Source organism: Protomyctophum bolini (assembly GCF_963924005.1).
Source record: "Protomyctophum bolini genome assembly, chromosome: 19".
Taxonomy (NCBI): Eukaryota; Metazoa; Chordata; class Actinopteri; order Myctophiformes; family Myctophidae; genus Protomyctophum; species Protomyctophum bolini.
Window position 1 is genome coordinate 26,231,381 of NC_137880.1, and position 14,060 is coordinate 26,245,440.

The 14,060-nt window shown below is 44.0% G+C and overlaps 1 protein-coding gene across 5 annotated transcripts in view; it reads right to left on the bottom strand.

Moving 5' to 3' along the window:
- Positions 1–14,060, bottom strand: part of ppp1r13bb (protein phosphatase 1, regulatory subunit 13Bb) — a 44,234-nt gene that overhangs the window by 4,610 nt on the left and 25,564 nt on the right. For 3 of the 5 annotated variants that reach the window (XM_080790904.1, XM_080790903.1, XM_080790902.1), the window contains exons 7-17: positions 11,983–12,157; positions 11,552–11,751; positions 10,940–11,104; positions 9,632–9,824; positions 5,709–5,842; positions 5,021–5,474; positions 3,240–4,027; positions 2,960–3,097; positions 2,719–2,852; positions 2,121–2,287; positions 1,449–1,648 (exon numbers count right to left, since the gene is read on the bottom strand). In XM_080790904.1, coding sequence (XP_080647030.1) covers positions 1,449–1,648; positions 2,121–2,287; positions 2,719–2,852; positions 2,960–3,097; positions 3,240–4,027; positions 5,021–5,474; positions 5,709–5,842; positions 9,632–9,824; positions 10,940–11,104; positions 11,552–11,751; positions 11,983–12,157 — 2,748 coding nt within the window. The remainder of the gene's footprint in view (positions 1–1,448; positions 1,649–2,120; positions 2,288–2,718; positions 2,853–2,959; positions 3,098–3,239; positions 4,028–5,020; positions 5,475–5,708; positions 5,843–9,631; positions 9,825–10,939; positions 11,105–11,551; positions 11,752–11,982; positions 12,158–14,060) is intronic. The other 2 variants (XM_080790906.1, XM_080790905.1) reach the window with 2 other exon arrangements.

The following is a 14,060-nucleotide window of genomic DNA, read 5'->3' on the forward strand; positions in this document are numbered from 1 at the left end:
CCCTGCCACTCGAAGTAGCTACTGGCCAATCACAGCACGTCTTGCACAAGTGCACTGGCCATTGTGGCTAATCACAGCGCGTCCTTACTCAAACGAGGGAGGATTCCATGCTGCTCAATGCTGGGAAGAGGGCGGTTGACAGGAGGACAGGAGTTTACTACTGAGAAAACCTGACACAAATGGTTCGGCTTCTCCGTTTCAGATGTGGAGCGAACTAAAAAGTAAAAGTTGTAAAAGGGCATGCTTTGGATGCTTTGCACTCTTCCCCTTCGCTGCTGTGCTTGTGTTTGTTTTCCGGGTGCTGGAGCAAGTTGCTCGTGTGCGATGCCGTCTCTCACAGCCTAGGCACCGGCCACCGACAGGTTTTGGGAGGAGTGCAAAGCATTGCGGACTGGCACTGCTGCTGCACAACATGAAGCTTATCAACATGACAACAGCGTGACCCGACATACTGTCCCTTATTATAGTAAAGTCGGGTAGTGTACACTGTTTATTTTGCACCGAGGAGCCATGTGTGTCTGACTGTCTGACTCTGTGTTGACTGTGTACATCGCCTCGGCTAAAAACAAAAGGGAAGCCTGACGTATGCTTCGCCGTACGACTAGTCGTATGTTAAACAAATAGCTGATCTGCAAGCTCACAACGTGTTGCCTCCGCAACAAGTTGTGAGCTAGTAGATCGGCTAGTAAAAAAAAAAGAAAAAGTATCTAAATATTGCTTTGATGCTCATATTATCCTTAGGAAGTATTAAGAAGATTAGAATAGGGCTGGAATGGACCTATAGCTGCAATTCGCAACTTATAATGGGATGAATCTAGAGTTGCAATACTCTCCATTGACTCCCCAGTCCCCACTTATCCAATAAATATCGTTTTGCTACAAGTTATTCATGCATGCCTCTTTTATCCATCCAGCGAGACGGGTCGCCGCATTTTAGGAGCACCAAGTAACTCCTCCAGGTGCTCCTCTGAGTACTAGACCAAAAAAAGTTGTGTGCAGCCCTGTATATATAGGAGATATATTAGGCTTAAGGTAGGGCTACTCTGCAAAATTCACTCCAATTTTACCTCCACCACCAAAAAACCTGATCCCAGCCTCCTATGTAGCCAACTGGAAATGAACCTACCGCATGGGAAAACCTTAACATCTAAAGATCATCAAAACAGGAATCTCTCCCTGGTCAAGGAGATATTAGGCTTCTGGTCTACAAGTACTCCACAAATACATGGTTTGAGTGATTCTCAAACCTTTTAATTTCAACGACACCCATAACTCAGAGTGTACAATTTGTACACTGTCAGAGCGTACAATTTGTATACTGTCATAGACATGCAAGTGTCCATTTGTAAACCCCCAACGAACCCTGAGGGTCTGTGGAATACATTTTGAGAAGCACTGGTGTACAGTAAATGAATGGAAACTGTGTCAATATGTGTGTGTATTGTTACCCCGAGCAGGTTGCGGGGTACATAGCCCTCCTTGTCTTCCAGACGCGCCCACCACCACTCTGTTTCACTGTCGTCCTGTCTCCGTAGGATGGTAATGGCGTCGCCCTCGCTGAAAGTCAACTCGTCTGGACTCTGAGCTTCATACACCCACAGGGCAAACACCCCACCCTTGTTCATCACACCCAGCTTCTCCTGAACACCTGGATAATAGGAAATAAGCAATACAAGTTATTAGTCAAATTGTCACTTTGCCACATTACTTACCGCATGTCCTTTTCCAACCGGAAGCACCCACCACTACGAGTTCACTGCACACGTGCGCAATGCGCATACAGTTACTGACGATGGGCACTTCATTTTTTACTTTTTCTTCTCCCTTAACCGAGAGTAGCCTTGGACGTGCCAAGACCACCACCACCCCAGTGGAGTACAAGTTTAGACTTGTATATGGATTTAGTTATATTAAAACCAAATGCCCTGTTTGACTTATTCATCCATTCATATACTTTCAAATTGATTTAAAATAGTCATGTATTTCACTGTAAAGGTTATCAGTCAGAAACCAAATTAGTGCATATGGTGTAAAAGGCAGATTAGTGCATATAGTGTAAAAGGCAGATTAGTGCATACAGTGTAAAAGGCAGATTAGTGCATACAGTGTAAAAGGCTCACCGTATAGGAACTGAGAACACTGGATATACCCCTCCTCCATCTCCTCGCATTTATCTGCAGCAGTCTCCACGTCACTGATGGTGCTGGCAAAGATGGCTGCCCCGGACTCCACCAGCAACTTACAGAGATGCACACTGTTGCAGGAGGCTGCGCAATGAAGTGGTGTCCTGCTCACACACATACACACACATGCACAAAATAGTAGTATTGCAACGATGTATCGGCCACATAATCGGTATCGGCCAATATTGCTGTTATCGGTATCGGCAAATAAAAGTGACATTAACCGATGGCAGTAGCCGATGTTTATCTGTTGTTGACGCATACATTTTGCATTGGCTATGTTTAAGTTTAATACATGATTCTTCTTGTAATGTTCTAATGGCATGAGATCGAAATAAACCATTAAACCTGTCATGTTGGCAGCCTACCAAGCTGTAGATTCTGAACATTTATTTCTTGTATTGAATATGTACTTGTTTCTCTAGCACGAAAGGGGGAAATAAAAACAACAAAACTAAATAAACATATATATATATGCGCTGAATGGTATTGGCGACACAACCCTTCAAGTGCACAAGGGAAGGAGGGAGCTCACCATCCGTCGCTGTCCGCCGCGTTGACATTCACGCCAAAATCCAGCAGGAACTTGACTATGTGGTGATGTCCTGCACACACAGCGTTGTGCAGGGGCGTGATGCCCTCGTCATTGGGAGTGCTAGGGTTCTCCACCTGGAGAGAGAAAGGATCACATGGAAGGTGAGCACAACTAGTTCAGACAATTATTTTCAAAATAAATATAAAATTAAATAGGAGTGCTCGCACGCACGCACACACACCTCATAGATGATCCTTTGGACAAGATCAAACTCTCCCTCTAACGAGGCATCGAGCAGGAGAGCCAATGGGTTGAACTTCACCCGAAGGCCATGTCCGGTGCGCTCAGAGTCAGGCTTCTTTAAGTTTGTACGTTTCTCCTGTATCAAAATGAAGAGAAGAAAAGAAAAGGCTGTGATTCTTTTTTTCTCTTGGAAACTAAAGTTAATTTCAAATGTATCCAAAGACCCTTGGTTTAGCTTAGCTAAGGTGTCCATGCAATGCATAACGTGTTTCTCTCACCAGGGGCTGTGAGTTTGAAGGTGCCATGTTGCACTCCTCTGGCGTGCTGACCTCTGGCACAGGGCTGGGGAGAGAGGCCTCACAGCTCCCCAAGTTATTGTTGTTGTCATCGTCCTCTGACTCCTCTGGCACATCGGGGTTCCCAACCCCCTCTGGTGGCGAGGGTTCTGGCTGGTTGTCATTGGCGTCAGTAGGCCGAGGCTCTGAGGCCAACTCCTCTTCCCCTGGGGGAGGCAGAAGCACCGTTTCAGAGGGGAGGTTGCCGTTGTCCGTGTCAGCCACAGAGTCCCCACCCATGTAGCCAGGAGGGTTGGCTGGCTGGTAAAACGGCGTTCCATTACCTCCGCCACCGCTTCCACCGCCTCCACTGACTCCATTTCCCTCTATGCCCCCTGCCAGCGTGTTGAATCTCTGGTACAGCAGCTTCTGGATGTTGGGTCCGGCAGGCCCCTCTGGTTCCGTGATGGAGCTGCGCTTCTTGAGGGGCCGGGGAGCGTTGGACAGCTTTTTGCGGAGCACCTCCAGGTCTGCATCGCTCTGGTAGCGTAATGGGGAGTGCACCATTGGTGTCAGCTTGGTGGGACTCAGGGGCCGTGGGATGTTCTCAACGCAAGGAGGGGGAGCGGACAGCTCCAGTGGCTGGAAGCCCTCCAGTTCATCTGCCTCCCCATCCACAGCATCACCACCACTGGGGTGGCCCAGGAACATGGGGAATGCACCCACCGTCTGCATGAAGGGTAAGGGCGAAGGGGGCGTAGAGCTGGAGTGGAGAACGGGTTTCCCATACACTATAAAACACAAACAGAACAGAATGAATCATAAGAGCATGGCAATAGAACTCAAACTGACAATATATAATATACATTTATGATGCCTACATACAGAATTACCTGGTTGGTACTGCCACAGTACAGTACATAAAGATGATTACATCTATGAATTAAGCATCAATACAGTCTAGACAGAAAGCTTTTTGTAATAATTAAGCAGAACACGATAGGGAGAATGTTATTAGCTCATTTATCGCCAATTGCGCCTTTTGATTTTGTATGTACCTCTCCGCCGATGGCGCCTTATCACGCCTTTTTTAATATCAATTATGGTGATCAATTGTGTCCTGTATGCGCTCATAACACTCCGGTTCCGGTGCGGTGAAGAAAACAAACAGAAATGGAATTTCCGCTGGTTTATGCAGTCTACAGATTCTTCTTTTTGGATCAAAACCAGCTTGATTTGGCCCGGGCGGCTGGCGTAGCCGTTTGGGCACCTTGGCTGGTAATCCAGTCTGGCAGTATGCCGCAGGTTCGACTCCCGATCCCGACGGTCTTTACTGCGTGTCACCCCCCCATCTCTCTCTCCCCATTTCCTGTCGGCCTACTGTATACCTATCCGTCTATAAAATTAAATTAAATTAAATAAAGGTGAAAGTCACAAAACAATATATAAAAAAAATACAAGCTTGATTTGCAGCTCATTTCTCTAAACGATATGATCCTAGTTTACAAGAAGTATGTTTTGGGTGGATTAAATCGTGGGAAATGTTACATAGCGAATTTTTACTACCGGACTTGCAGTTTCTGGACAAATTGGCTTTCAAACTAAAGGTGCTCGTTGAAAATGCATGTGCGGCGCTCTGAGCCCTCCACCAGAAGGCGCTGTATGAGTTAAAAATAGCATCACCAAAAACATGACCAAGACTGTTCTTCAGCTTTTATATAAGAGTTAATGATAAATAAGCAGTATAATACATTCTCATGATCTTTCTCTTAAAGTCCTCTTACCTGCTTTGAGTGCCGGTTTTGGTGGCTGGCCCTTTGGCGCTGCCTGTTGGAGGTACATGTGGTAGATGGAGCTGGAGTTCATGGTAGGTGGGCCCTTGCGGGGCGATTGAGGCCGTGAGCCTCTGTCTGGGATGAAGGGCCTGACTGCCACAGCCAAAGGGGGATCCAGTCGCTCGCTCAACCCAGGAGGAAACATTGGTGAGCTGGGCTGGAAAGTAGGGCTTGGGGGCACAGAGATGCGCTGCTGAATCTGCTGGGAGGATGAGCCCGTGCTGGTGGTCACACGGGGCCAAGCAGGGGCTGGTGGATTGGGGAGGGGGCGTGCAGCAGGCGATGGATCCTTGCGGCGTTCCAGAGAGCTGCCCATGGTAGAAGGTGTGAGGTGAGAGCCATAGGGAGGGGGCTGTGGCTTGGATATGGCAGGAGAGGAGACCGCCATCTTATTGTCCAGCACCTTAGTTTAAGCAAGGGGATACACAAACATAGATATTAGAAAACCATCATTAAATTGGTATTGGACGAGACCGTGGCCCATAGACAATCAAGTCATCTTATGCAAATTCAAGTAGCTTTAAGCCTGAACCACTGCACTGATATTTCCTTTAAAATGATATGGCATGACAAAGCGAGAACAATAAGCACTTCTACTGCATCTACATTTTAAGGCATTGTTAGAAAGGAGACAAACCTTGTCTGCAGTTGGAGCAACAGGAGATCCTGTAGGAGGACTCTTGCCTTGGGAGTCACTCCCTGGCTCCCTCCTGTCAGGGGGTTTGAGGGACGTGTTGTTCTTGCCAACAGTGGACCAGCCTGTATCGTTAGCTAGGAAGGAAAGACAATGAGGGACACGATGAGCACACTGTTCAAGGGAACACGTCAATCTACAAATGATGGAGGTGATATGAAAAGCGGAGGTATTACAGGACAAAGCGCAAAGCATGGCCACCTGACAGGTGTGAATGGAACTTGCTTTCCTTTCAAGTTATTTTCCTTGCCATGTTAATGGGACCAAATAGAGGTGGAAAAATAGGATCCAATTTCAAGGAAACCAGCATGTCCATAACAGTATTCATAAATCTATACCATTTTGACCTACAGTAGGGCTGTGTTGAACAGAGCACTCAGGATTTATGAAAAAGTCTATTCTATTAACTAAACAACCTTGTAGGACTTTCATGTATACAATAAGAATGGCCTCTTGTCATCAATGTCAATGATGCAAGTTATTGGAGAAACCATTCATCTCAAAATCACGTAAGTCTGATTCAAGCACCATCCACCAGCATAACTAGATTCATCGCTCTTTCTTCTTTGAGGTTTTAACTAGAGTTCTAGACTAGTGAGGGATTTAACTTTCTCATCTCCAATCTACTGTACCTGCCTAAACCACTTAATTCCTAAATAATATTCCTAGTACTTAAGTTGACCGGGGCCCAGCAAGGTTATGGACTTGGTTGGTCCCCTCCCTTTTCCCCTCTACACCAAATCAATTTGCAAAAAAAATAGTCAATCTATACAGTAAGCTCACAATGCACAGATCGGCCATTTCCATCGACACTGCCTATTTTTGGCCAAATGTTTGCCTATTATGACATTCCCGGGGGGGGGGGGGGGGGGGGGGGTTCCTATAAAAACAAGGACAATAAAACATAAATACAATACAAAAAAATAAGACAGTAAAGATCCGGGGAAAGAGGAGAAAAACAAATTGAAAGGAATCAAATTTGATAGCTGTTATATTGTTAAGACAAACATTATTGAAAGACAGATGAGAGTGAAGTGAATCAAATGATATTTATACAGTGCATGAACAAGTCAAATATCCTTTCCATTTGGAATACATGACATACAAGTGGTGATGTGGCTGTTAAAGGACCATGCTGCCTTCAATTCATTCTATTGTCCATGCTGACTCATAGATTCTATCATTTAGATTCCTGTTAACGATTTTATTTCTTAGATTTCATGAGTTAACATTTTCCTTATAGTTCTGAACCTCCGTGAATTAATCTGAGTCATTGCTGGATAAACTTCATTGTGCATTTAACACATTATGTGCCCTTTCATTCTTTCAAAATGGCGACCCAGGGTGCCCACTTTTAGACCCACTTTGACATAAAAAAATTAAATAAAAAACAAGACGTCCACAGACGTCCTGGGCACCACATGCGTTAATTCCTAGGACGTCTGGCGACGTTTTGGCACAAAATGTGTTGTCTCTTTTGCAAGATATTTTTCATACCGTACTTAAATGTATGGACTCCAATGGCTTCCATGGAACTTCAATAATTAACGAAGTGCTTTGGAGAACAATCGTCAGTATACTATGAGTTGTAGCCAATGGGCTAAACAGAAAGCCAGTATGGTCCTTTAAGTGATTATGACTTTAATAAGCCTGATCGCTGTGAAGATTTGATATGAGGTGAAAAGTTAGTTAGGCTGGAGATATTATGGAATTAGATCAAACCTCTACAGCAGGGGTTTTCAACAGGTGGTCCGAGGCATGGAAGTATTGCATGTGGTCCCTAAACATTCACGTAGGATTTGTTGATTTTTAACATTTTCTTTCCACTAGTTGTGAAACAGTGAACTGAATGACCTGGTGACCTATGATGACCATCCATGGAGTAATTTTACGGACAAGTTGGAGGTCAAGAAATTCAACAGAAAAGGGGAGTTTGAATCTCAAGAGGGGGTAGTGCACCGGATTGTCGGTTTGAGTCATTATCATTATTAGTAGCCTTTGTCCATTGGTTGAGAAACAGTGGTATGTATACACATGGGATGCATAGCAAGTGATACAAAAGCACTAATCTTAGCGTGAATCCCCAACACAACACAACAGTGGTCTCCAGGTCAGGGTGGTGGTACCTCGTTCACAATGAGTTGAAAACCCCTGCTCTAGAGTCATGGAGTTAGACCAAAGCTCTAATTTATTGGATGGCTTTTCATGGACAATGTTTTGGCACTAAACACACCAACATATTTTAAAAGTACACTCTCTCTCTCTCTCTCTTACACACACACACACACACACACACACACACACACACACACACACACACACACACACACACACTCGCGATCAGCAGTGCTTTCTAAGGAAATAATACTTGCACAAGAGAATTTACAAAATTTCTGCAGGACACTTGACAAATGTTCACAGCCTACCCAGTTTGACGTCATTAGCTGTCCCACAGAGCAAATCATCCAAACTTCAACATGCGCTTTTCGCTTGGACAAACTGGATGCACAATGCAGTGCTCAACAGGGCAGTGGGCAGCTGAATGACATCAAATGAGATCCATCTGCTAACTCTTCTTCTTAACAGATGGCCAGGTCCTTTATCAATTCCCGTACTGAAACTCCTTTGGTCAAACTGTGAAGCGCAGAGTGCCTCATTTCTTTATTTTCTGGATGTTCCAAATTCCTGTCAGTGCCAGTTCTTTCTTGTGCAACTCAAATTCAAAAGGCATTATTCAATTATTGCGTTTTGAGATCAATATAGCCGATCCAAGTGTTTTATTGGATATGACAGTCGGGATAAAAAGCATCAGCTGTACGCTGAAGATCTTGCACGCTAGATAGACAAGGTTCAGAAACGTGCCATCCCTTTTGCGTTCACGGGCAGTGGTTCTCAAACGTTTTCATTTCAAGGACCCCCAGTTTGGTATGCATTAGGCCACGGATCCCCAATTGATACAATTTCCAATATCATCGAATCCCAATATGCACCGCAAAATCCTAACTCAGAGAGTGTACATTTGGTTCCATTTGTACACTCTCGGAGCGACAGACCTCGACTCCTTTAGAATCCCTGGAGGAAACCCCGGACCCCACTTTGAGAACCACTGGATTTACGCAAACCTGTGCACTCACGGGACGCGCCGTCAGAGCCGGTGGAGGCTACGTGGCCTGGCTGCTGGGAGTCGGGAGTGGGTGGAGCCACCGGATCCACAACAATGTCTAAATCAGACACCTTCCAAGGGCCGGGAGGCTTTCGCACACCGTCTACCCCAGGCAGCGTTGTGCGCCCCCCACCCCACCCCAAGTTCATCAAAGATGCCACAAAGAGAGACAACATCAGAGACAACGGGACAGGAGAAAAAGAAAAGAGGGAAAGGAATAACAATATACACCACAAAAGGAAGAGAGAGTGAGGTTAGAGTAGGAGGAAAATGAAATTAAAGTGTTCCAAGTTGAGGCAGAGAATAAAATGGGAGCAGATAAGTCGAGATAGGCAGAAAACAGACGAACAGTTGACGCCAGAGGGGATTTCACTCACGAGGCATTCATGCAAGATGTGATTATGGGCTAAGATTGAAAAATTATGTATCACAGTAGTACGACTCATATGATACCCCCTACGTCTGGGATTACAATCTAGCCTGGAATCAAGTTGTACCAGAAGCATTTTAGCACTATTTCACCTACTCTGTTAACATCTCTCAAACATAAAGTGGTTTAGGCTGCTTAACATTATTAGATTCAAGTTAGTAATACTACAGCAACAGCACTCAATGTATCAGTTTGTTGAATTTCCCTTGAAAATCAGAGACAAATCTCAGTATAGACGTTGGGTGGACGTACATATAGCAGAGCTTGACCAACCTGATTTGGATCGGCCATGGTTGGCCTGGGTATTGACACCTAGTGTCTGAGGCTTGAGAGGTTCAGGTGGCACGGTGTAGCCACTGTCCTGTCGGCCCGGCACAGGGACTTGGATGTAGGGTCCAACGGCAGCTACGCGACCCAGAGTTCCAGCAGCTGGCTGGGGAGACGGGGGCCCATTCGCTCTGTTCAGCTAAAGATGGAGAAAGTGAACATTTAAAGTGTTAACGTGCATGTATAGTGGTAAACGGCTGTCATAATGAATGCAAATTCATTTCTAGACAAAACCCTTTTGTTTTCTACCCATGAATGGAAAAAACAAGCTAAATTTTGATTTCAATGTGTATTGTTTTATAGTTCTACTACTAAGAATTATCCCACACTTCCATGGTATTGTACAATATCACTATATTGCATAAATTAAATAATGAAATTTGTTTATATGTGAAATTATATTTTCACATTAAAATCAACTGAACTTACTTTATCCAATCCATAATCCCAACATGAAAGCAATGAACTTTGACCATAGACTTTGACGTATTCTTCATTATGTCATTTCCCTACACATTTAACAACTACACACACTGGACTGACGTACAATAAGCAAGGAAGCAATCTACACTGGAAGTGGAAGGAAACGTTACATGAGCAGGCGTGTTGAGTGAAATGGAGATGAGGTGTGTTGAGTGAAATGGAGATGAGCAGGTGTGTTGAGTGAAATGGAGATGAGCAGGTGTCTTGAGTAAAACGGGGAAGAGCAGGTGTTGAGCAGGTGTGTTGGGTGAAATGGTTATGATCAGGTGTGTTAAGTGAAATGGTTATGAGCAGGTGTGTTGGGTGAAATGGTTATGATCAGGTGTGTTAAGTGAAATGGTTATGAGCAGGTGTGTTGGGTGAAATGAGGGATGATCAGGTGTGTTGAGTGAAATGGTTATGAGCAGGTGTGTTGAGTGAAATGGTTATGAGCAGGTGTGTTGGGTGAAATGGTTATGATCAGATGTGTTAAGTGAAATGGTTATGAGCCGGTGTGTTGGGTGAAATGAGGGATGAGCAGGTGTTTTAAGTGAAATGGGGGATGAGCAGGTGTGTTGGGTGAAACGGGGGATGAGCAGATGATTTAAGTGAATTGGGGATGAGAAGTTCTGTTGGGTGAAATGGTTATGAGCAGGTGTGTTTAGTGAAATGGTTATGAGTAGGTGTGTTGAGTGAAATGGTTATGAGCAGGTGTGTTTAGTGAAATGGTTATGAACAGGTGTGTTGAGTGAAATGGTTATGAGCAGGTGTGTTGAGCGCTCCTAGCCTTACAGGAAGGTTCTCTTTTTGACGTGCCTCAGCTTTTTTCTTATAGAGGCGATCCCGCAGCTCGCTGATGCGCTTGTCCATGAGCGTCACCTCCATGTTGCGCTTGTTGAGAAGATCCTTCTGCTGCTGCAGCTTGCTGTTTTGCTCCTGGTTCAGCTTGTTGCGGATCTGAGGGGTGACACCGCACATGAAGCGCATAAGTAATAGAATGATCGATTTATCTATCGACAGAAGACGTTCGTCTTGGTTTCATATTCTAAAATTAAACGTTTTGTTATGGTTTGATGATGTTAAAGAAGTAATCAAATTACAAATACAAGCTAAAGTGTGCATTTCATGGTCTAAATTAATAATATATTAAAATGATTAAGGATTAATGATTGATAAAAAACAATATTGTTAGCCAGTCACTAATGCATGCACACGCACACACGCGCATCACTCGCTCACTATGGGTTTCACGACTACTTATTACTAGTTTTCCATAACAGCTGCTGAGTAGTGGTCTTTTACCTGCTGAAAGGTGGATTTTCAGACCTGTTTTTTTTTTAATATATATTTTTTATCCCAGGATTGTTTTTAGGCAAGGGGTCAGTGCATTCCACACTGGGTTACCTGCAGCTCCTGGTACAGCTTGCGTAGCTCCAGTGCAGCGGTGCCGGTGACCTGGCCACCCAGGGCGGTCTGCAGGCCGTTGAGCTTCCCACGCCGTAGGTCCTCCAGCTGCAGGCTGAGCTGCTCCACACGCAGCACGGCCGTCTGCAACTCAGACTGCTTCTCCTGAAACAGGCCGCTAACCTGCTCGATCTCTGCCGCTGGATAAGAGCAGGGGAGAAACCAATCAGCTCAGTTCATTCATTCATTCATTCAAGGGGTGTTGCTTCACGTATCATCAATTCGCCAATCCTATATTCTCAAAAGCCAACATACGAAAACGTTGTTTTTAACACGGACTATAGAAAACACGATCATGCTGGATCACGATCATGGTGGTTGACAACCGTTAGACAGACAGAGACAGACAGACAGGCTTTAACTCAACATACACAAGTTGCCATTGATGACTTTGCTGTAGTCCACCTGGCCCCTCATTGCTCGGATCTTCTTCAGCTTGGCTTCCTGGCTCTCAACGCGGTCCTTCAGTCTCTGCAGCTTCTCAGTCTCTGAAACGGACTGCTGCTGCCGACGCTCCTGCTGCTTCAGGTAACGCAGACGTTGCTCCTACAGGCAGAGTTTGAGATGAAGAAATGTAAAGGGGAAGAAAAGACAGAAGGATGAATGAGTGGGGGAGAGAGAGAGAGAGAGAGAGTGAGAGAGACAAACAGACAGAGAGAAATTGAGCGGAGACTCAAGATTGAGGTTTATTTTATTTTACTCTGTGGTGAATAATAAACGCTAGGGCTTCCAGGTCCCACTGTGGAGACTAGGGGGTTGAATCCTCTGCAGTGCATCCGGATTAACCTGGCACAACAATGTGGATTAAAAGGCTGAAGCTTGTTTCCATTGTTGTCCACTACAAGACATACAGCACCCAATATATAGTACAAACAACCATATAAAAACACAACAAATAAATTCAATAATAAAAGTTCTACTATTTTGCCTTCACCGAATGGGTTCCCAGATTGTGTCACAAGAGACAACTGTAGAAACAAGATACCCGAGACCTACTTTGAAAAAGAAGACATGACAGGACACACACAAGCACACCAAATGTTTAACTTAATACACATGTAGTGCTCTCCAATAAGTAGGTTGCCTCCTCAGTGGTAATTATGGTAAGCTGACCTGTCTGGACGTTAACTCCATGATTTACACTGCCTGTACGTCTATTAACCACTTTGAAACAGGCAATCTATTTTGAGCATGTCATTATCGTGGTATCCATTGTATAACGAAATATAAAATATGGCATACGTGGTTAAAGATAAGAAACTAAAGAGACAAGGTCAGGGAGCAGAAAGCTTGTAAATTCCTGGACATCACTCATTTGACAGTGCATGTGGCAGATATCAGCTTTCTACTACTACCATCTACTTTTGCCAGTTTACACAAATTCTGCACTGTGGGTTTGAAAATACAGACCAGTAATGCTGTAATCAGTATATACAGTAAGTATGTGTAGCTCATTGACTTGTAGAAGACAACAATGAATCTGCGACGTGTGTCTCATTACCAAGGACACGATGGAATGCAACAGAACGATGACCCACCCTCATGAGGACAGCTGCACTCCTTTGTTTTTTTATTAGCATACTGTAGAGGACTCAATGTCATTAATTGTCAATTTCATTCAAGCTGGTCCTTTAGAATAATGAGGATGTGCTTTTTGGCAGATGTGATAAATGCCTGTCACCACACAGACAGTAAATTGTAGGCAAGGTGAACTGAATCATTGAGGAAATTAGAAACAAATTGTCCTCTTTAGCTGATCAGTTTATCACTTTTTAAAAGTCAAGGCAAACAGTAAGAGCAGTGTAAAAATATTATCAATGGGCAAGTCAAAATATCACGTTTTGAGCTTGTTATTTATATTTTTTACTTTGTAAAATGAAATGTCAAATTGTCACTTATAATGGCATGCCCAAAATATGCCACGTTGAAAGCCTCCTTGAATTGCCTCTGTATTGGGAAATCAGTGCCAATATAGTAAATAAAAAAATAACTGATAAGATTTTGTACAGTTGTATATATTGCAATAATAATGAATTGTTGTCACAAAATCCCAAGTCACAACCCGGGACTAACAAATACACCATTGTGCTTCGACACACCGTTTGGGAACAACAGGGGAAGATGAGCAACATCTGTGAGACACAATGTGGAACTGGTCTAGAAATAGACTATGAAGAGATCCTGCTGCTTCTATTTTGACCACGCACAAGACTGTGATTTAATATCTGCTGCTATTCTTATCTGCTGTAAATACTTCCCTGGTCTGCACAAGAAGCATTTATGCCATATTTTATTGCCATTTTAATGCCATGCAGCTTATGTTTGACAGTGCTTGTACTATACTAAGAATATGCGACTAGAATACTGTATATGACTTGTTTTCCTCGTTTCTTTCTTTCTCTATTCTTCACCACTTTCTTGAAATTAAAGAATTTCACCCCTTCTTTTA